We start from the raw sequence: 22,920 nt of genomic DNA, 5'->3' as shown, positions 1-22,920 counted from the left end.
TTAGAACACCGATTCATTTACTTAGCAAACATTTAATGATAAAGATGAACAAAACTATAGGCTTTAATCTTCCCCTGTAATTTTTCCTATTGATACTTTCACACATTTACAACTCACTATCACTCCCACACCACAATCAATAACAAAAATAAAGTAGACAATATAAGCAAATGAAAATTACTTTAAGAGCATTAAATAACGGTATTTACTTACTCTCCAGGGCCTCCACAATAGCAGTAACATTGCTGGACATTGGTTTTATGACCTGCATCCCATTCAAGGTCTGCCACACTATAGGGTAATGTCTGCTTCATGACTTGCAATGCTTTGGCATTTGGTCCTTTCTTAAGTGCACCACCCCTCTATATAAGAGGGAAAACGTTATTTAAAAGAGTGAAGGATAAAATTTTAAATACAATTCTATAACTTAAACATGCTTCTGAAACTTCTGAGAAAATTTCCATTCTAAATTTCTTACCATTTCACAAACTGTTTGACTAATAATAATCTTTATTTATTTTCTCTTTTCTTTCAAATTATTGCCCCAATTCCAAAACCACTATCAGAAAATAAGTGCAAGAATAGTTGCAAGTCACTTAAGCATCATTAGTCAAACAAAAGCAGCACTTCTTTCTACTCAGCATTGATTGCTCATTTCATTCAAATAAACTTTCAACGTACACAATCATTATGTTGATAGTGACTTACAAATTCCATTTAGGGCTTTAGCCCAAAACACTTAAAAGATACCTTTGTTGTTGTTGCAAAAACACACTGTCGACACAGCCATTTTTCATCTGAATCAATCACACTGGAATCAATATGAGGTGTGTGACACAACTGATGATATCCTTAATATCAAAAAAAGCATAAAGCAAATTCTATTTTATTGATAAATACTGCAACACAATTTCAAGAAGGCATTTTAGTATTCTCTTTTCCTACATTAATATATTTACAACTGATGACTAAATTTATGGTAACAGCTTTAAATTACCAACTTAAAGTATTTTTAATCATTAATCTTCAACAGGGGTATTAAGTATGTAACAAAACTTTTCTACAAAATTAAAAGAAATCAATGTTTACCTTGGCCACACTTATCACATATAACCATTTCATTGGGAGCTTCTGAATACTCTTCTTGACATATTGTACAGACCATTTCCCCACTTCCAGTGGCTCCTGAAATATTTAAAATATACCTTAAATACACAGTCATGGGCCCAGCCCGGTGTATAGTTCGTTGACTTTGTGTGCTCTGCTTTGGTGGCCTAGGGTTCGGGAGTTCAAATCCTAGGCACAGACCTACACACCATTCATCAACTCATGCTGTGGTGGTGTCCCATATACAAAATAGAGGGAGACTGGCACAGATGTTAGCTCAGTGACAACATTCCTCAAGCAAAAAGAGGAAGAATGGCAACAGATGTTAGCTCAGGGCCAATCTTCCTCACCAAAAAAAACCCAAAAAACAAAAAAAAAAAACCCAGACATTTGTAATAAAGAAGCGTTCCATATAACAATACTACTTTTTCAACTCGGTGAATAGCCCATAATGGCAATGTTTGTTCACTAGAGTATAATGATTTCTTCTCAAGGCAAAGTACTATACACAAAACGCTATCTCTGCTGTGTTCTTCTCACCTTTAACTTAAGATGCTAACCGTCTACATTCATAATTTAACCTGTTTTTTGGCAGAGGGCATAATTTAAGCTGCTCTCAGATAGGATTCCTTATCATTCACTTCCAATATTCCCTCTCTCCTGAGGAGCTCAAGGGGAAGTGATGTTTTATGAATACCAGAACTACTCTGCAGAATACACATCAAGCTAAGTACATGTATTCACTCATCCTACATTGCTTAACATATGACAATAAAGAAAAAGAAAAAGGAAGCTATGTCAATGACCCCCTTCACTCTAGATTCAGAACATTTATTTACTAATTTATGAAAGAGGCTGAACACCAATTATTTAATCTTCAGCTTCATAAATCTGGAAATATGGTGACCAACAACATACCCTAACAAAATCCCATTGCAACAAACGTTATAAGTCACACAGTTATTAATTATATTTTTTACCTGAATAGGTAAGTTATTTCTTCCTTAAAACATTTTTATTCTAAAAAACAATTTTGTTATACAAAATTTAGAATACAATTTTATCACTCTAATGCAATTATTTCCAATACTATCTTCCCATCAATTTCAACATACCTAGTTAAAATACTAACACACACTTTATTCACACACCAACAATAATACAAATTTACAATTTTGTGCTATGGGCTAACCATTGCTAGGTTCTTGACATATATTGTTTTGTTTAATCCTACAACTTATTAGATAAATATTCTACTTATAGAGAAGAATTGAGGCTCAGAAAGATAAAGTAACTAACCCAAAAACCTCAGTCAGAAAGTATGAAGGCTAGGATTCAAACCCAGATACGCCAGAGTCCACATTCTCTCCACTGTGGAATGCTTCCTTTATCAATACTATGTAGTATTTCTTCTATCAAAAGCATTTCCCAGGGCCGGCCCTGTGGAGTAGTGGTTAAGTTTGGCAAGCTCCACTTTGGCAGCATGGGATCGTGGGTTCGGATTCTGGGTGAAGACCTACACCACTTGTCAGTCATGCTGTGGTGGCAACCCACATACCAAGTGGAGGAAGACTGGCACAGGTGTTAGCTCAGGGTTAATCTTCCTCAAGCAAAAAAAGAGGAAGATTGGCAACAGATGCTAGCTCATGGCCAACCTTCCTCAGCAAAAAAATAAAATAAATAAATAAAAAGCATTTTTCACACTGCAGTTTTCAAAATTATAATTTCTGCATAATATTCCATCCAGTGGAAAGAATCAAATCTACTTTATTATGCCTCTGTTTTTAGACATACGAGTTACCAAATTTGTTGTTTGTTCATTTTTTGCATTTTTTTCTTGTTTGTTTGTTCTGGTCTCTTGTCCTCTCTCCCCTCCTCTCCCAGGCTTGGTCTACTTCTCTGTACACTTGGCTGGATAAGGCCTCCCATAGCTTCTGATTTTATGGCTCCAGTCAGGAGAGCAAGCAGACTGAGCCTGGGACCTCTGAGTCCAAATCTGCAATTCCCTGGAAAAGGACCGATACCCTCAGACTAAGGTAGGTGCCTGATCTAACTCCCAGCCTAACCATGTGGACTTGTGTGGGGGGAAGCAGTTCCCCAGAAAAGGGGGTGCTGATCCAACAATGTGTGTTCACCTCAGAAAACAATCCCGAGGAAACAGGGAATTACTTTTACTTGTGAAATCCAAGTACATCTTTTTTACCACCAAGTTTACATGAACTTTCTGTGTAGCTTAGAGGTCTTCTATAGTCCCTTTACTCTAAATCCAACTGACTAAAGTCCTAGCCATTTCTTCTTAGATATACCAAGTTTTTTGTTCTTGTTAAAATAAAGCTATACTAAATATTTCTCATGTAGCTTTTTTGCTTTTGAATTATTTCTTCAGAATAAGCTGCTAGAAGTGAGTCTGCTATATAAAGAGTATAAAACATTTTTATGCATTTAACGCAATTGTTAACATCCAAAACAGAAATTTTCACTGCCACCAGCAGTGTATCATTTTCACAGAAACCATAATAATATGAGGTATTAAAATTTAAAATCCTTTTAAATTTATTTAATGGTTTTAACATGGTATCTCCCTGTTGTAAAGCACAGTTCTTTGACTAGCAAGATGACTATATGTTTTTCCTTATTCACATAAACTTTTAAAAAGAATCTTTTTAGATGAGTGAAATTAGTTTATTAAGTTATTTTGATATATATTTAATATCAGCAGGTTTCTTACAAGAATAAAACTACTAAAGCTACTCTACATTCTGAAATCTGTCATAATACAGATTTCAGGTTCATTTGCTCATTCTACAGCAACTCCAAATCACAAGCCACAACGCTACTTTCTGGGCGTTACAAAGAGTTAAATGGCCAAGGAGCAATCTTTTGTAATTCTAAGGATAGTAAAAGGAGCTGGTGAGGAAAGAACCACCACAGACCACTAAACTGATATACTGGATGGGCCACATGTTGGACAGGACCCTTCACTTTCACAGCTTTCTATCTTTATGTACTACTGGTTTTCTTCTTCCTTTCTTAACGGAAGGAAAGGAGGGAAGGAAGAAAGAGACAGAAAGACAGACCTATATTTAACCCACAGGAACCCTGAAAAAGCAGAAAAGTTGCAAGGGACACACAGCTAATAGAAGGGGAACAAGGGCAGTATAACATGTTTCAATCCCACCATAGAGAAATCCATGTTTACAAAGTAAGAAAGAAGGGATAATTCTGTATGCAGGGTAAGAAGATCTGCTCAAGATCACTACTGTTGGAGATCTATCTTTATCCTATTCTTTTTCTCATTGATTCCTCAATTTCAGATTCAAAACATAATTTTTGTCCTTTAAATTATCAGTCCTAAGAACTGTAAAAAGTTTCACAAGAAAGACATTTTACTAGAGTAAAAGCTGTTGAGTTTCTCACCTAAACCCTGAGTACTAACTATATAGATGGTAATTAGAACATTCCAATTTCTGTACCAAAACTTTTTTTATTCTTTAAAAAAAATTAAGAGTGAAATCAAGAAACAGAACACAGTAGCAACCTACAATAACGATGCACTTGGGATTCAAATACAAAACCCAATGGCTAAATACTTTAGAAGGTATCCACCCTTTAGGGAAAGAGAATTTATATCTCCTTTCTACAGGAGGAGATATAAAACACAGGTCTTAGTGCAAGCCTATTAACCCAGTAAAAAGAAAACCAAAAGTGGAGCTTTAGTGTGCAGCTAAAATACTCAGATTTTTAATATTCATACTTTTTATAAATAAAGCACTTTCCATGAAAGAATCACCTGGAAAAACACCTTTATTTAGCAGATTCAAAGGGCATACAGCAATTATAATTTGTAAAAATGGAAAGCATTACAAGAAACGTAACTATAACCAAACCAAGGCATGCCTGTATTCATTTTTACTTGCACCCAAATATAGCTTCATTTTCCCATCTAAACATAAAAAACCATAATTAAACAGTAATTTCAAACCATTCTTAGTAATAAATTATTTCTAATACTCTAAACCTGTTTAATATATCCTAATTCCCAAAACATCTGGCAGGTAGTATCAATAAATATTAGCTCTCTACAATACTTTCTACTAATATAAATAACAGTTAAATTGAAGCCCAAAGTGTTACTCATATTAGTGGCTAAAACTTTTTCTTCAAAGTTCTTAGAAGGACCCTAACACTAGTTTATAGGTGTGCACCAGTGATGCATCTGACCTCTACCCTAACAGAGTAATTCTTGTTCTTCTATGGTCTATAACTCCTTGAAGACTATGAACACATTCATTTTTTTAGCCTCTCCTCAAAAGTGACTGAGTTATCTTAATACACTGTACTCAAGAGACAACACTAGAAAATGACAAGATGAAGAAAATCAAATTTTAGTATAAATCATGTTCAAGAGAAATAGTAGCACCTGCCTGTTTGAATGTCCTTCCAGAGAACCCAGGATTTAGAACTGTCTTCAAATATGATGAAGCAGCTCTGTTTTAATATGTTTATCTGAAATATAGAATATTTATGGTGATTTCTTTTAAAATTAAAAACACAAAGTTAAATTTAAATTCAAAATTTTTAAAGTTTACAACAAAAACAACAAAAGATCTCTTATAATAAGGTAACTTGCCTTTTTGATAGTTCCAAGATAAAACAAGCCATCTGACCATCTAGCTAGGACATCCTGACCCTCTTCAAATTTACATGCTGGCTTTTTGACTTTATGTCCATCCTGTAAAGACAGCTTGGTCAAGGATGTTGGGGTCTTTTGGTTTCGACGTAAAGGAGACCGCTTGTGGACCAGTGAATTACCTGCCCCTGTAGAGTCTCTGTTTAGGAAATAAAAGACCATATGTAAGATTAACTTACTTGTAGGGTTTATTTCATACCAATGATGTATTTCATATATTAATCAAAATTTTTGATTTATTAAAACTTTAAATTGAGGGAAAATATAACGAGTACCTCAAATTACAAATACTCTCCAGAAACAAAGAAGTTTAAAATAAAATGATAGAAGTTCTCAATATTCATTCAGTGCCTACCCTAAGTGAGGCCAGGATTCAGCAACCACTCCAAGATAACATATTCATGGCAGCTATCATCAAAATAACAGCTCTAAGTTGAAGTGGGCAGGCTATGGTCATGAGGAATAGATGCCTTGAATCTCATGACTGGTTTTAGATAAACTAAAAGAAGTTACATGGCACAATTTCATAAGCACTTGAAACAGAATAAAAGTGATTATGCCACACATATAACACACTAACCAGTCACTTTGGGATGGTTGAGTATATTCATGGGTAGTCATGACCTCCCTACAGGGAATCAGTGAATTGAGTCTTGTTTATTGATAGGAAGGTGTCACAGTACCTCAAATATGCAGAATGGGAGTTAAAAAAAAAAAACTGAGAACCACCAATTTCACAATATCATACTCAAATGAGAAGTATAAGATCATTTACTAAAAGACTCCAAAATTATGTACTCCAAAATCACATTATAACTTATGTATCAGTTATTCCATAAACAGCATACCATACTACCATCAACTTTCAAAAAGGTAACAAAGTGGTGTTTGTTTGGTTTCACTTTCCTATGTAGATATTTTTCACTAATTAAACATACAACAACATGTAAAACTACAGACAAGAATTGAAAAATAAACAATGCAAAAGTTAAGTAAAAATATAACAAGTGAGGGAGAAACAAATGTTTCAATACCTAGGAATTGGGAATGCCTAACTTCAATTCAATTCAATGCCTAAGAACCCACACATTCTGGGAAATTCTGTCATAAGCTACAACATGTATGAATCCTAAAGACATTATGCTAGGCAAAATAAGACACACAAAAAGGACACATATTGTATAATTCCACTTATATGCTGTAACAAGAGTAGCTAAATTCATAAAGACAGAGAGTAGAATGGTGGTTGCCAGGGGCTGGGAGGAGGAAGGCATGAGGTGTTACTTTTTAAAAGATATAATGCTTCAGTTTGAAAGACACACTGCATTTTAAAGATATCCAAAGGAAGAATGACTAATATATTCCCAAATTTGCTGAAAAACATTAATGTGCACATCCAAGAAGCTCAACAAACTCCAAGTACGATGAATGCAAAGAGAGATAACCAGACACACAATAGCAAAAATGGTGAAACACAAAGTGAAAATCCTAAAAGTGACAATAAAAAAACCTCATTATGTACAAAGAAATCCCAATAAGATTAACTTCTCATCAAAACCAGAAGGCAGTGAGATGACATATTCAAAGTGCTGAAAGAAAAAAACCTGTCAACCAAGAATCTTATATCCAGCAAAACTGTCTTTCAAAAATAAAGGTGAGGGCTGGCCCAGTGGCCTAGTGGTTAAGTTCACATGCTCCACTTTGGTGGCCCAGAGTTCATAGATTTGGATCCTGGGCACAGACCTACACACTGGCCATCAAGTCATGCTGTGGTGGCAACCCACATACAAAATAGAAGAAGACCGGCACAGATGTTATCTCAGGGCCAATCTTCCTCACCAAATAAATAAATAAAGGTGAAATAAAGATAGTCCTAGATAAACAAAAACTGAGAGAATGTGTTGATAGCAGAGCCACCTTACAAGAAATACTAAAGGAAGTTCTTAGGGTTGAAATCAAGTAAACCAAGGTGAAAATTCAAATAAACACACAAAAAAACTAGTAAAGGTAGTTAAGTAATTATTAAAGACAGTATAAACGCATATTTACTCTAATGCAAGCATGTGAAACAATATGTATATAATTGTATTGTTAGGCCTATAACATATAGAAATATATTTGATAATAACAGCACAAAGGAGATGGTGCAAACAAAATTGTATTAAAGTTAAAAAATGACACCAGATGGTAACTCCAAGCCATAGGAAAAAATGAGGAAAATCAAAAACCGTAAATAAGAAAGTAAATATAAGTGAAGTGAGTATGTTACTTCCAGGAAATATCTGCCATATACCCACGTTAGTCATTGTTTCAAGTAAAAATGGTGTTCCGTGAAAAAGCTGTTAGTTCATCTGGCATCTCAAACAATGGTGTAAATACCTTATGTTTACTTCCAATTTCATCACACATGATATTAAACCTAAACTCAAGGTTAAGATTTAGTGAAAATAATTTTTACTATTTCACCAAGAATGTTCTTAAGTAAAATAGAGTTTTGTGTGTGTTTTGGTTTTTTACTGTAAGTGCTCAACAATGAAGAATACTAGTACAGTTTGATGCCACTGACTTGTTTCATGCTAAGGCACACAGCAGTTTGACCAAACACTGTTTTCACGCCATCTGTACAAATGTGGGAAAGGCAAGTAGTATCTTAATATTATCATGAAAATAGTTTTGACCAGCAGACCCCCTGAAAGGACCCATAGGTCACATTTTGAGAACCATGCTCTAATAAAGAAATACATACTGCCATATATTATTGCCATTGTCAGTTGCGAGGAAAAGGCACTTTAGTACTACAATTAGAGGGGTTAAAAAACTTAAAAGCCTGACAAGATGAGTACTAGGAAGAAGTAAAAATGGAATATGAATCACTACAATAAATTTTACTACCAGGAATTCTCAATCCCAGGCTGAGAACCTTCTTTCTCCAGACACTGAAACAATTTAATGCCTTCAAATCACAGTATGAAAATGACTCTGTCAGCAAGCAACTTTGTAAAAAGCTATAAATCCCCCGGTCTGTTGAGTGATTTTGCTTCCTTTAAGATAAAGGAACTAATCAAGGCTTGAGCAACATAATGGGTGAGAAATGACCTCAATAGAATGTCAGGGTAACTACTAGGAGACCTAAAATCTTCCAATTCTAGAGTGAAAGATGTACAAAAATCAAAATTGCCAACATTTCCAGACAGTTTCATATGTTCTGCTATTGCTTCAGCAAATTCTCTCCCTTTTTCATGATGGCAAGGTCTGTCTCCATCTTACTCTCCACTACCGTGTGTCCTTAAATCATAAGACATCAAACATGTTTTTATTTTCCACCTCCTAGTGTTTCTGCCCTGATTCTCCTAATATTTCTAGTGTATTGTGTTTCAATGATACCAGATCTAATAATAGTTACCCTTGATTCCTTATGCCCACTCCCACCACCACCTCCTTATTTTTTTCCTTCCATTCAACTAACCTCTGGGAAAAAGTTACTCAGTGATTACTATGTGCTCAACCTACATTAAGCGTTCGGCATATTCATTCATTCACGAATGATTTTTTGGCCCCTATTATGAGTCATTTACTGTGCCAGGGGAACAAAGATAATTTAATATTCAGAACAATGCTATAGAGACATTTTTACAGATGACAATTTCACAGATCCCTTTTCACACATGAAGAAACTGTAACTGTAAGAATACAGAATAACTTGACCAAGGTTATAAAAGTATAGATCAGAACCAGCATTCAATAAATCTTTCTAGTGGCACCCTCCCTTAGCATTCAACTTAGTATTCAACTATGCTTAAAAACTTGCAAGATCTTGCTTGGAGGGAAAAGAGGAGAACAACTAAATTTCTTTCTTTCCATTCACCGCCAAACCTCTGGGGAAAAGTTATACACACTTAACTGTCTCCACTCCTACAGTCTTCCCCACTTAGTCTTCAGCCCACCCCAGCATACACAACCAATCCTCCACCCAAACACTCCACCAAAAACAGGGAATGTGTCTCTCTTACTCTTATTCACAGTTGTATCCTCAGTCCTCTGCATAGGGTATAGTACACAAAATGCAGAAAGGCTATATGGAATTTATAAAGTTAAAGTTCAATTCAAGAAAAATCTATATTTAAAGAGTTAAAATTTTTTAAATGACTACATACACAAATAATCTCAGTTTTGCTCTGAGTAAACAACAGACTAATTCACATCTAAGTCAAATACACACTAATCTTTTACCCACATCAACATGAAGAACATAAATCATATATAAAACTGCATTAATAAAAAGATTAAAAAGTATTATCCTCTTTTAAAATTTCTCTGCCCAAAGAAATTTTACAGAAAACAAAGCAGGAAAGGATAAATGACCCATAATACCACAACTAAAACATAAGTAGGAGAAACACTGTACATTCCCCCCCGACACCAAGGTTTTTTCCCTCATTACTATCACTGATTACTTCCCTCTTCTCTGGAATGTGACTTTTATTAGAAGCCAAATTAATTTTTCTAATTTTAGAATTCATTATTTCCTTTCTGATTACAAAAGTAAACATGCATGGTAAAATAAATAATACAGAAATACATAGTCCAAGTAAAAATTCCCCATTCTACCTCCTCCCACAAAAGAAAACTAATGTTAATCTCCTGATTTTTCTCATGTTTATACTACATATATAAATGTTTTAACAAAAAGTGGAATATTTTTAAATACACTGTTCTATAACTTTTCTCACGTAACAATGTATCTTGGACAGTATAATATCCATCTGTATAAGTATAAAACAAAAGTTTATAAAATAATCTTTTCATCAACTGCTAAGCTACTTTTCAACTGAGGAATACTTAGGATGTTTCCAGTGTTTTACTATTACAAGCAATAATGTAAATCTTATCCTTTTACATTTCAATTTTTAAGTGTTCCAACTACTATATAGGATAATTCATAAAAAATAATTACTGTATCAAAGAATATGCACAATTTTCCTTTTTATTGTAGAAAGTTACAAACATATACAAAAGTAGACAAAGCAAGTATAATAATTCATCAGGTATTCACCACCCAGTTTCAATTATCATCTCTTGGCCAACCAGTTTCACTTAAACATCCCATTTCCCCCCAAACCATATTATGTATATATTTTAATGGGATAGATGTTGTCAAATGAATCTCCAAAAAAGGTACCAACTGACATTCTGACTGACACTATCAGAGTGGTACTTGATGGCCCCTCCTTCACTAACAGGGAGTATTCTCCTTTTGCTATTTGACAACACAGAAAATTTCTATTATTATTAGAGAAGTATTTTTCTCATAGGTTTGTTAACAATTTATGTCTTCTGGAAACTGAAGTTGATTTCCTTCGCCCATTTTTTAAACTATGTTAATTCTTTTTATAATGATTTTCAAGAGCATCTTATATATTATGAATGACACTTTGTTATACATGTTGGAAATATTTTTCCCAGTTCATACACTGTAAAAGAGCCACGATAAACAGACCTTTTGATAGAGGGGAATCAGTACGTCTAGGGGCTTATGTGACTCTGATCAGTAGCTACAAAGCTAGATCTCTCATCTTGCATCCAGGCTAGGCAGCCTCTCCCATTAAAGCAGTCAGACCAGAGAAAATTTAAGCAGAAAACCAAAACAAATAAAGGAGTTAGCCCACACGCCTTATCCTTAAACTCTGTACTTTCTACTTCCGCTAGTGGGTTATATAAGGTGCTCCCTGCTCTTCCCAACACCCATTAAACCTCCAGTCATAACTTTTCATTATACAAGATGTTAATAGTGTCTAGAATACGCCTGCTTCTCCCAAATGGAGTTGATGCAAGTTAAATTTCACTATATTTTGCAGACAATTTTTAGTGTATAAATTCAATGCATTTCCAATTAATCCCAGCAAGATTTTTTGAGGTCAAACATTTTATAAAATTAATAAGAAAAACTACAAGTCCATAGAACAGTTAAGTCAACTTCTAAAAGGAAGAACAAATTGGGGAAGACCTGCCCTATGAGATACTGTGAAAATACAGTGAAAAGAAAGTACAGAAGATACAGAGAAAAACTGTTCTGTACTGTTAAGGAACAGCCAATAGACAGAATGGGTATCTCCAAAACAGACTCATTTATGGGAAGTTGATAAATGACGAAAGTGATCTCACAAATCAGCATAGAAAGGATGCATTATTTAGTAAATAATATTGTGGAAACTGCCTCACTTAAATGTAGAAAAAGTTACGTCTCTAATTCACAATACACAAAAAGGTGAACTTTAGATGGATTAAAGACATAAAACTAAAATGCAAAATTTGAAATCTAACTAGAAAATGTAGAATATTGTTGTGATCTTAGAAGTGGAGCATACATTCAACAACACAGAAGGATCTTGCAAATATACTGATGAAAACAGAAGAAAATTTACAGCACAATTATCATTTATGCAAACTAAAAACATGCATATATAACACTATGTATCTTACAAGGACACACACATATGCAAGGACATATATTAAATATATTCAAGCGGGTATGTTAAGACGACTGTAAATGAGAGCAGGGATCTGACTGAGGAAACTGGACATATGCTGACCGCAGACTTGGGATGATGTAGCACACTTTTCCACTGTTACTACAATACATCAGGCTCCTCATAATATACAATACAGGTGACAGAGTGGTAGAAGTTAAGTCATATTTCAAGAACAGTCACCACCAACAACACTATTTGCTATCTGCTTTTACTATTTGGCAACACATACAGAGACTATTCTTATCTATAATAATATTATCATTAGACAAGCATTTTTTTCATCATTACTACTGATATTCATCTTGAAAGAGATTGCCTGGACAAAGAAGTTTCCTCCCTTGAAACAAAGTGGAGACCAAGGGTTCAAGCCACTTCTTCCTACTTGGTTTACTACTCTCACAATAAATAAGAACCTGATCCAAGAACTTGGGAACCGGATGCACAATTCAAACAGTGTGGCTTTTTTTCTTTCTCATCCATTCCCAAATTTATTCCCCCAGGTAACAAGGAAACTATCTGAATATTACTTGTAAGACCATGAACCATTTATTTCATCTGTCTGAGATAATCTCTGAGGACTACTATGAGGCTAACATTAAAAAACATGGGTTAGGAACTTGACATACTATAATTTCTCAATAGATGGTGGAAGAAATATCAAGAAATTCAACTCACTTTCAGGTTAATTATTTTTCTTTCAATAAATATTTAATGAGTACCTGTTCTAGGCCTGGTGAATAAGACAGTCAAGGTCCCTATCTTTAGGGCCCAAGATTTTGGTAGGAACAACTCGGCTTTCCTTCTCAAGGCTTCTTTCCTGATTCAGGTTCCACCCACCAAGTTCAGGTTAGATGCTTGTGTGTGCTACAGTTCTCCCATCGTTATACTTCTCACATGGTGCTCCACTTGCCTACCTACCTGTCTTTATCTACTCCCCACTCCCTAAACTGTTTGTACTGAAAGGGTAAAAGACTGTCCCATTTTTGTTTACCATTACTTTCCTAGTAGCTAGCACAGTGCCCAGAATGGCACAGTGCCCAGAATGTAGTAGGAACTCATAAATAATCAGTAAATTATACCAGCATTAACTGGTAATTTAATTAACAGCAGTCTCTAAGAGCCAAATGCCACTACCCCAACACAGCACTCACCTTCCCAGTAGGAACTTTCATCCCTCTACTGTACTGCTGAGGGTTCCCATCCCCTCTCTGATAACCCCAATCAGCCATGACAGATCCACCATAACCATGTCTCTAGTACTATTGCCAGTATTCTTCAGCCCACAAGTACTACTTGGCAGCTAAGGGAGGAAAGGAAGAAGAAAACCTAGTCCCACTTTGCATTGCCACCTCCCACTAGAGCACTCCTCTTCCTTTGACTTGCCTCATTCCACAAAGTCAAAAGAGTACACAATAGCAGGAAAAGATCAGCACTACTAAGAGAGAAAGGGAAGAAAAAAATCTATTCTGCTGTTATCCTAACCCCAAGCATCACAGGTCTTGACCAATCTCATCTTAAAAAGCAAAAGCTGCCATCTTTTCCAGGCTCTTTCCCACAATTTATTTCCCTTCCCTGGAAAAAGTAGCACATGTGTGGGTGAATCCCATGTGAAGGATATAACGTAACCTAACAATGGTGCCACTGTTAGCCGGGCCTTTCACAAAGATATGGTCAAATTCATGAGGTCAAGCAGGGCCAAAGTATAGTGCCCAGGTACAAAAGAAGCAGAAGGCAATCTACTGAAGCTTGGCCCTAAATTAAAGCTATGGGTAAGGAATTCTTTTATCTTTTGAGGCAGGTGTACTAAAATGAAGCCTGGGACCTTCTTTCTGGTTAAGGTTTCCTTGCAAGTAGAACATCAAAGGGAACCAACCAGGGTAGGACCTAGAGAATAGAAAGCATAAAGCAGGCAGCTTAATGGCTGACTCTACTCGAGTCCTTAGTTTTAGAAATAAAATATCATAATGCATACATTTATCTAAAATCAAGTAGTATAGAAAGGATTAAAATGAAATGCAGTAGTTACCCACCCATCATTTCCCACATCCCAGTCCTGCTCTCCAGAGGCTGGTGCTTTTTAAACTCTTTCAGCTATTTCTTCTGGGAGATATCTCCATATTTCTAAATAATGTGTTTATATTTCTCTTTTTAATTTTTATTTACTTTTTGTTGTTGTTGTTGTTGTTGAGGAAGATCGCCCTGAGCTAATATCTGTTGCCAATCTTTCCTCTTTTTTTTTGCTTGAGGAAGATTCGCTCTAAGCCAACATCTGTGCCAATCTTCCTCTGTTTTGTATGTGGGTCACCACCATAGCATGGCTGCCCACGAGCAGTGCAGCTCCACACCCGGGAACTGAACCCAAGCCGCCAAAGTGGAGCACATCAAACTTAACCACTAGACCATGGGTCTGGCCCCTATACGTCTCTTTTTTAACTGATCAATTTCAGATCTGACTTATTATTAAAAAAATGATAATCATCAATTCCCATCCTCTACAAATCTTACTGTACTATCTTCATTAAATCAGTAAAATATTTTGCTTAATTAAAACAGTAAATGTTAATCATTGCAAAGCTAAAGGGCATATTCTTATTAATTATTCTTATTCACTTTTCATTTTTCCTGCAAATGCTTACTAATGCGTCCCTTTAGTGCCTCCTTGATTCAAATGGTCAAGGATAATTTCAAACCTTTCTTTATTCCCCAGGTAACTCTTGCTTCTAGAGTTCTCCATGTTCCTGCACCAATCTGGATTGATTACCCTCTAGACTTTGTCATCTTTGAAGTTTCCCTTATCACTGTTTTCTTTTGCTGGAGCAGTGGCTTGCAATAAAAAGGAGAGTGCATGTAAATTTTCTGAGCCTTTATGTATCTAAAACTATGTCAGTCCTACTCTCACAACTGACTAATAATTTCCTGGATACAGAATTTTATGAAAATAATTTTCCCTCAGAAGTTTGAAGGTATTCCTATACTACATTCAGCACTTAGCACTGATGATGAAAAATCTAGGTCATTCTTATTTTCACTCCTTGGTAGGTTACTGCATTTTTTCCCTCAGGAAGTTTTTAAGGATCTGCCTTTATCTTTGATGCCTTCAAATTTCATAAGGATATGTCTAGATGGAAGGTTATCTTTCAGTCATACCTGTTCAGCTCTCAGTAAACCCTTTCCATTGTCTATCCATCTGTTTATCTTGGGCTCTCCTTTCACGCATCAGGCCTTCCTCAACGAATTAGTGATTCTTAGTTGTCCAGTGATATTTAAGATTGAAGTTATAAGAATTCAGAGCTCTTTGTATGTGATGTAGGACTTACAAAGTCTTGAGCTTTACCTTAGGGAAATTAGGTGGGAAGGCAACATTTAGTCTGAAAACCTCTAAATGCCAAAATACGGAGGTCTTTCTTCAGGGACTTACCATTTAAGAACCCCCTCCACATTCTTTACCTGAGGGGCCAGACAACTGGGTGTGGGTGGGTAGTATCCATCTGTTTAAGATACAAACATCTCACTTCTACCATCTGTAGATGTTAGACTCTCATCCCTCACCTTGCTGGGACCCCTGGTGAGGGTTGCTACTATTGGCTCAGAATTAGCAGAAACCTTAGTCTCACAGCAAGGCAACACTGAGAAGAAAGGCATTCATTAGAGCACAAGGTTAAATTGTGAAGCCATTACAATGGGTAATAAGTATTAGGAACACTGTAAATAATTTATATTACAAATTATGGATTGGTTGACTTGGAATCCTAATTCCCATTTATAATGCCTTATATGCAAAATTGCAGCCTTATTACAAACAACTAACTTATATTTTTGTTTCCCAAACTGCTAACTGCTTATAGTTAAAAACCGGTATCTTAGAATAAATACACTTTTTAATTAACCAGAACATTTTAACCAACCAAAATAGCCCACTCCCCAAACCATGTTGAGTAAGAGTCCAAAGAAAGTTAAGGGAAACATGATGATTTTATTTAAACTCTATGGCTGTGGTCATTCAACAAATATTTGTTGAATATCTGCTTTGTGCCAGGTACTATGCTGAGAGTTAAGAGAAACAAATATGGAAGGATATAGTACATAACACAAAGGAACTAGCCTAAGTGGGGAAATAAACACTCATGCTGTGCAGCACACAAAAACTATATATAATTCCTATAATGAATCAACACAAAAAGAATAATTTCTAATCTATCCAGGAGTAAGACACAGGGTCAGTCATGACTTCATCAACACTCAGCTTTTAACCTGAAAAATTAGTAGTAGCTTCCCAGATGAACTTTAGAGACATATGCAAAGGCACAAAATCCAGAGAAAACAGACACTTTTCTAGGAACAAAACTTCAGTATAGTTACAGCTCAAATTATAAGAGAAAGAAAGTGGCAGAGATAACACTGGACAAATGAGAAGGGCCCAAGCTATAAAAGCTCCATTAGAGACCTTGCCTCTCTGTCTAGTTCACTACTGTATTTCCCTTTACCTGGTACGTAATAGGTTGAATACTGGCTGAATGAATAAACAAACAAATAAATGCTATGCAAAGGAGAGAAAAGATGAGGACCCTAATAAATGGGTAATAATCTATGAACAAAAAAAGAAAACCTCAATTAGGGCCATGAAGGTGTTAGAGCGGAAAAAGGGCTGGGTAGCAGGACTTCGAGTAACCTAGTTTATATATATTTTATATTTTCCAAGATTTATTTTAATAATCATGGTATTACTCCTACATTAAGAAATAATTTTTAAAATGGAATGGACAGTTATTAAGAATTAACTTCATTTGATATTAAGAGCAAAGGAGAAATTTAGAATAACTCCCAGGTTTTCACCTTGGGAAAGTGGGAGGATGGTATGAGGGAAATCAGGAGGAAAACAGTAGCAAGAATAAGTTATTGATGCTCATTCAAGAAGGAACATCTGCTTCACAAAATTTTTATAAAAATTGACCACATACTGAGTCATAAAGCAAGTTTCAACAAACTTCAAGGTATAAAATCATACAGTGTTATGTTCTCTGACTGCAATGATTTAAGACTAAAAATCATTAAAAAGATAACTTAAAAGTTTGGAAATCAAGACATATACTTCTAAATAATCCATGAGCCAAAAAAGAAATCATACTGGAAATTAGCAAGTATTCTGAATCGAACAACAACAAAAATACCACATATTATTAAAACTTGTAGGAGGCAGCTAAAGCAGCACTTAGATAAGTCTTAAAATATCTATATTAGAAAAGAAAAAATTTACTAAGACTTGTTTTGTGGCCTAACATATGATCTATCCTAAAGAACGTTCCATGTGCACTTGAGAAGAATGTGTATTCTGTTGCTTTTGGATGGAATGTTCTGTATATATCTGTTAAGTCCACCTGGTCTAACATGTCATTTCAGGCCAATGTTTTCTTATTGATTTTTTTGTCTGGACGATCTATCCATTGATGAAAATGGGGTATTAAAGTCCCCTACATTATTATAATTTCTGTCTATTTCTCTCCCTTTACATCTGTTAATATTTGCTTTATATATTTAGATGCTCCTATTTGGATGCATAAATACTTAGAAATATTATATCCTCCTGCTGTATTGACCTCTTTATATTACGTAATGTCCTTCTGTGTCTCTTCTTACAGTCTTTTCCAACCACAATGATATGAAACTAGAAATGAATTACAAGAAAAGACATGGAAAATTCACAAACATGTGGAGATTAAACAACATGCTCCAAAACAACAAATAGGTCAAAGAAGAAATAAAAAGTATATTGAGACAAATGAAAATGGAAATTCAACATACCAAAACATATGGGATGCAGCAAAAGCAGTTCTAGGAGGAAAGTTTACAGCAATAAATGCCTACATCAAGAAAAAAGAAAAATCTCCATAAACAACCTAACTTTAAACTTCAAGGAACTAGAAAAAACAACAAAGAAAGTCCAAAGTTAGCAGAAGGAATGAAATAACAAGGATCAGAGTGGAAATAAGTGAAATCGAGACTAAAAAGACAACAGAAAAGATCAATGAAACTAAGAGCTGGTCCTCTGAAAAGATAAACAAAATAGGCAAACCTTTAGCTAGATTCACCAAGAAAAAAAGAGGACCTAAATAAATAAAATCAGAAAGGGAAGAGGAAACATAACTATTACCAGAGAAATACAAAGGATCATAAGAGAGTACTATGAACAATCGTACACTAACAAATTGGACAACCTAGAAGAAATAAATTCCTAGAAATATCCAATCTACCAAAACCGAAGAAACAAAACAACTAAAGAAACCAAAACATGAAGAAACAGAAAACCTGAACACACCCATTACCTCTAAGGAGATTGAATCAGTAATCAAAAAATTCCAACAAACAAAAGTCTAGGACCAGATGGCTTCACTGGTGAATTCTACCTAACATTCAAAGACGAATTAATACCAATGCTTCTCAAACACTTCCAAAAAATAGAAGAGGAGAGAACACATACTTATCCTAATACCAAAACCAGACAAGGATGCCACAAGAAAAGAAAATTACAGGCCAATATTCCTGATGAACATAGATGCAAAAATCCTCAACAAAATACTAGCAAACTGAATTCAACAATTCATTAAAAAGATCATACACCATGATCAAGTGAGATTTATTCCGGCAATGCAAGGATGGTTCAATATCCACAAATCAATGTGATATACCACATTAATAAAATAAAGGATAAAAATATGATCATCTCAACAGATGCAGAAAAATCATTTGACAAAATTCAACATCATTTATGATAAAACCTCTCAACAAGGTACAGAGGTATAAAAGGAAAGGACCTCAGCATAATAAAGGCCATATATGACAAGCCCATAGCTAACACCATACTCAACAGTGAGAAGCTGACAGCTTTACCTCTCAGATCAGAAATAAGATAAGGATGCCCATTCTCTCCACTGTTATTTAACACAGTTGGAAATACCACCCGGAGCAGTTAGGCAACAAAAGAAATGAAAGGGATACAAACTGGAAAGGAAGAAGTAAAACTGTCACTATTTGCAGATGACATACTATATATAGAAAACTCCACCAAAAAAACTGTTAAAATAAACAAATTCAGTAAAGCTGTAGGATACCAATATACAGAAATCTGTTGCATTTCTATACACAAATAACAAACTGTCAAAGAGAAATTAAGAAAACAATCCCATTTACAACTGTATCAAAAAGAATAAAATACCCAGGAACAAATTTAATCAAGGAGATGAAAGACTTGTACACTAAAATTATAAGACATCAATGAAAGAAACTAAAGACGCAAATAAATGAAAAGATATTCCATGCTCATGGACTGTAAGAATTAATACTGTTAAAATGTCCATACTACCCAAAGCAATCTACAGATTCAGTGCAATCCCTATCAAAAATCCAATGGCATTTTTCACAGAAATAGGACAAACAATCCTAAAATCTGTATGGAAGTACAAAAGACCCTGAACAGCCAAAGCAATCTTGAGAAAGAAGAATAAAGTTGGAGGCATCACACTTCCTGATTTCAAACTACAATATAAAGCTATAGTAATCAAAACAGTACGTTACTGGCATAAAAAGAGACACATAGACAATGGAATAGAATAGAGAGGCCAGAAATAAACCCACACGTATATGGCCAACTAACGTATGACAAAGGAGCCAAGAATACACAATGGTGAAAGGACAGTCTCTTCAATAAATGGTGTCGGGAAAACTGGACAGCCATATGCAAAAGAATGAAACTGGACCACTATCTTACACCATACACAAAAATTAACTTAAAATGGATTAAAGACTTAAATATAAGAACTGAAACCATAAAACTCCCAGAAGAAAACATAGGCGGTAAGCTCCTTGACATCAGTCTTGGCGATGATTTTCTGGATTTGACACCAATAGCAAAAGCAAAAAACAAACAAGTGGGACTACATCAAATTAATAAGTTTCTGTACAGCAGACGAAAACATCAACAAAATTAAAAGGTAACCTACTGAATGGGAGAAAATATTCAAAAATCATGTATCTGATAAGGGGTTAATATCCAAAATATACAAAGAACTTATACAACTCAAGAGCAAAAACTCAATCTGATTAAAAAATGGGCAGAGGATCTGAATAGATATTTTCCAAAGAAGACATACAGATGGTCAACAGGTACATGAAAATATGCTCAACACCACTAATCATCAGAGAAATGCAAATCAAAACCACAATGAGACACCATCTCAGTCTGTCAGAATGGTTATCATAAAAAGACAAGAAATAACAACTGTTGGCAAAGACGTGGAGAAAAGAGAACACTTGTGCTCTGTTGGTGGACATGTAAATTGGTGCAGCCACTATGGAAAACAGTATAGAGGTTTCTCCAAAAATTAAAAACAGAACTACCATATGATCTAGCAATTCCACTCTGGGTACATTTCCCAAGAAAACAAAAAACACTAAATCAAAAAGATATATGCACTCCCATGTTCAGTGCAGCATTATTTACAATAGCCAAGATATGGAAACAACCTAAGCATCCATCAGTGGATGAATGGATAAATAAAATGTGGTGTACATATACCATGGAATGTTATTCAGCCATAAAAGATAATAAAATCTTGCCATTTGCAACAACATGGATGGACCTGGAAGGCATTATGCTAAGTGAAATAAGTCAGAGAAAGACAAATACTGTATGATCTCACTTATATGTGGAATCTAAAGCAACAACAACAAAAAGCTGAGCTCACAGATACAGAAAACAGATTGGTGGTTGCCAGAGGTAGAAGGTGGGAGAAATGGGTAAAGGGGGGGTCAAAGGTACAAACTTCCAATTATAAAATAAATAAGTCATGGGGATGTGATGTACAGCATGGTGACAATAGTTAACTCTGTATTTGCGTATTTAAAAGTTGCTAAGAGGGGCCAGCCCCATGGCCGAGTGAGTAAGTTTGCGTGCTCCGCCTTGGTGGCCTACGGTTTTGCAGGTTTGGATCCTGGGCAGGGACCTAGCACCACTCCTCAGGCCATGCTGAGGCAGCGTCCCACACAGCAGAGCCAGAAGAATCTACAACTAGAATATACAACTATGTACAGGGAGAAAAAGAAGAAGAAAAAAAAAAGTTGCTAAGAGTAAATCTTAAAAGTTCTCATGACAAGAAAAAGAAATGTTCTGTGTATGATGACAGATATTAACTAGTCTTATCGTGGTGATCATTTTGCAATATATACAAATATAGAATCATTATATTGTACATCTCAAACTAATATAATGTTATATGTCAATTTTACCTGAATTTAAAAAAAGAAAAAAGCACAATAGTGGATGCAGGGTCACACCAGAGATTGAAATGAAGAAAGACCTGGTTGTCATTTTTATTTCACCAGTTGGAGTAAGTTTTCAACTAATAAAATGTGGAGCAAAGATCAGGGGTGGGGGGGAGTGAAAATTAAGTATCCATCTCATGTTGGAGGATGGAAAAAAGGAAACTAAACCCAAGGAAAAGTAAAGAAAAATTTTAAAACAGGAATTAATGAAAGAAAAAAAAAGATACAATAGAGAGAGTCAATGGCACCAAAAACTGGTCCTTCAAAAGACTGATAAAACTGGCAAATATCTGGAGATGAATCAGGAAATCTAGGAAGCAGCTGGATATAAAGATAAACAGCTGAGAAAGAAAATAAGGTTTGGAAGCAAAGATCTGGAAATCATGAAGATACTGATGGTATTTGGAGCCCTAGATAGAAATGAAAAGAGAAACAGAATGAGAAGAACTTTATTAAGATAGCAGGGATTTCTCTGCTCCTTCTCACTCTAAGAGAAGGAGAAAAGAAAAAATTAAAGCACATTCCATCTTCAATCATACTACAGTACATGTGAAACTCCAAACCATAATATATGAAAATGGAAAACAGCTGAAAGAATAATAAACACCCGTAAAATGAGCAAGAAGATTAAATACTTAAGTGCCCAGCAGAAAGAACAATGAGAAGAAAACCATTTGTCCCATAGAACCCCAAAAGACTGAAGAACTGGTGGCACCAGACTCTAAAGGCAGAGGTCAGGTAGGGCATGAAGAATAGAATAATATATACTAGTCTGTATAAAAGGACAGTTAGATTCCCAAGCCACATCATCTACTCTGCATATCCCACCAGAAGATAAAAAATTTATTCTTTCAAGGAACTGAATCAAGGGAAACACAAGGCACAGAGACGGGAAGAGGTGAAGTGCCTACTGAAAATAGGGTTAAGTTTTCTTTATAAATATATTCAAGCCAATAAATGAAAAATAAACGAGTGAATTTTTAAAATCATCATTTTGCAAGACCTAATGAATAAATGGATCTATGCATTAAGCATCAGTGCCCTAGCACTGATAGCACCATAGCACAAGAAAAACAACCAGATATTAGACGATTCTTGATGAGAGAATCCACCACACCTATGAAGTAGTCTTGTTAAAAAAAAAAAAGCAAAGCTGAATCTGATACGCCTCTAGATCTAGCCACCAATTTACAGAAAATGCAGAGAAAGAATGTTTAATTGCACAATGGGGATATAATCAGCAAAATCCAGGCTGGGAAAGCTACATGTCAAATGACC

At 35.2% G+C, this 22,920-nt stretch overlaps 1 protein-coding gene across 3 annotated transcripts in view; it reads right to left on the bottom strand.

Moving 5' to 3' along the window:
• The window catches only part of MTF2 (metal response element binding transcription factor 2), a 70,078-nt gene that overhangs the window by 22,165 nt on the left and 24,993 nt on the right, over positions 1-22,920 (bottom strand). Inside the window, exons 2-7 of one of the 3 annotated variants that reach the window (XM_046645760.1) lie at positions 5,920-5,936; positions 5,738-5,839; positions 5,532-5,613; positions 1,090-1,185; positions 751-851; positions 214-362 (exon numbers count right to left, since the gene is read on the bottom strand). In XM_046645760.1, coding sequence (XP_046501716.1) covers positions 214-362; positions 751-851; positions 1,090-1,165 — 326 coding nt within the window. In that variant the 5' untranslated portion in view covers positions 1,166-1,185; positions 5,532-5,613; positions 5,738-5,839; positions 5,920-5,936. Of the gene's footprint in view, positions 1-213; positions 363-750; positions 852-1,089; positions 1,186-5,527; positions 5,614-5,737; positions 5,937-22,920 lie in introns of those variants that run through there. The other 2 variants (XM_046645759.1, XM_046645761.1) reach the window with 2 other exon arrangements.

This window comes from Equus quagga, chromosome 18 (assembly GCF_021613505.1).
Source record: "Equus quagga isolate Etosha38 chromosome 18, UCLA_HA_Equagga_1.0, whole genome shotgun sequence".
NCBI lineage: Eukaryota > Metazoa > Chordata > Mammalia > Perissodactyla > Equidae > Equus > Equus quagga.
Note: the sequence above shows the minus strand (reverse complement) of the source record. Positions and strands in the feature narration are given on the sequence as shown.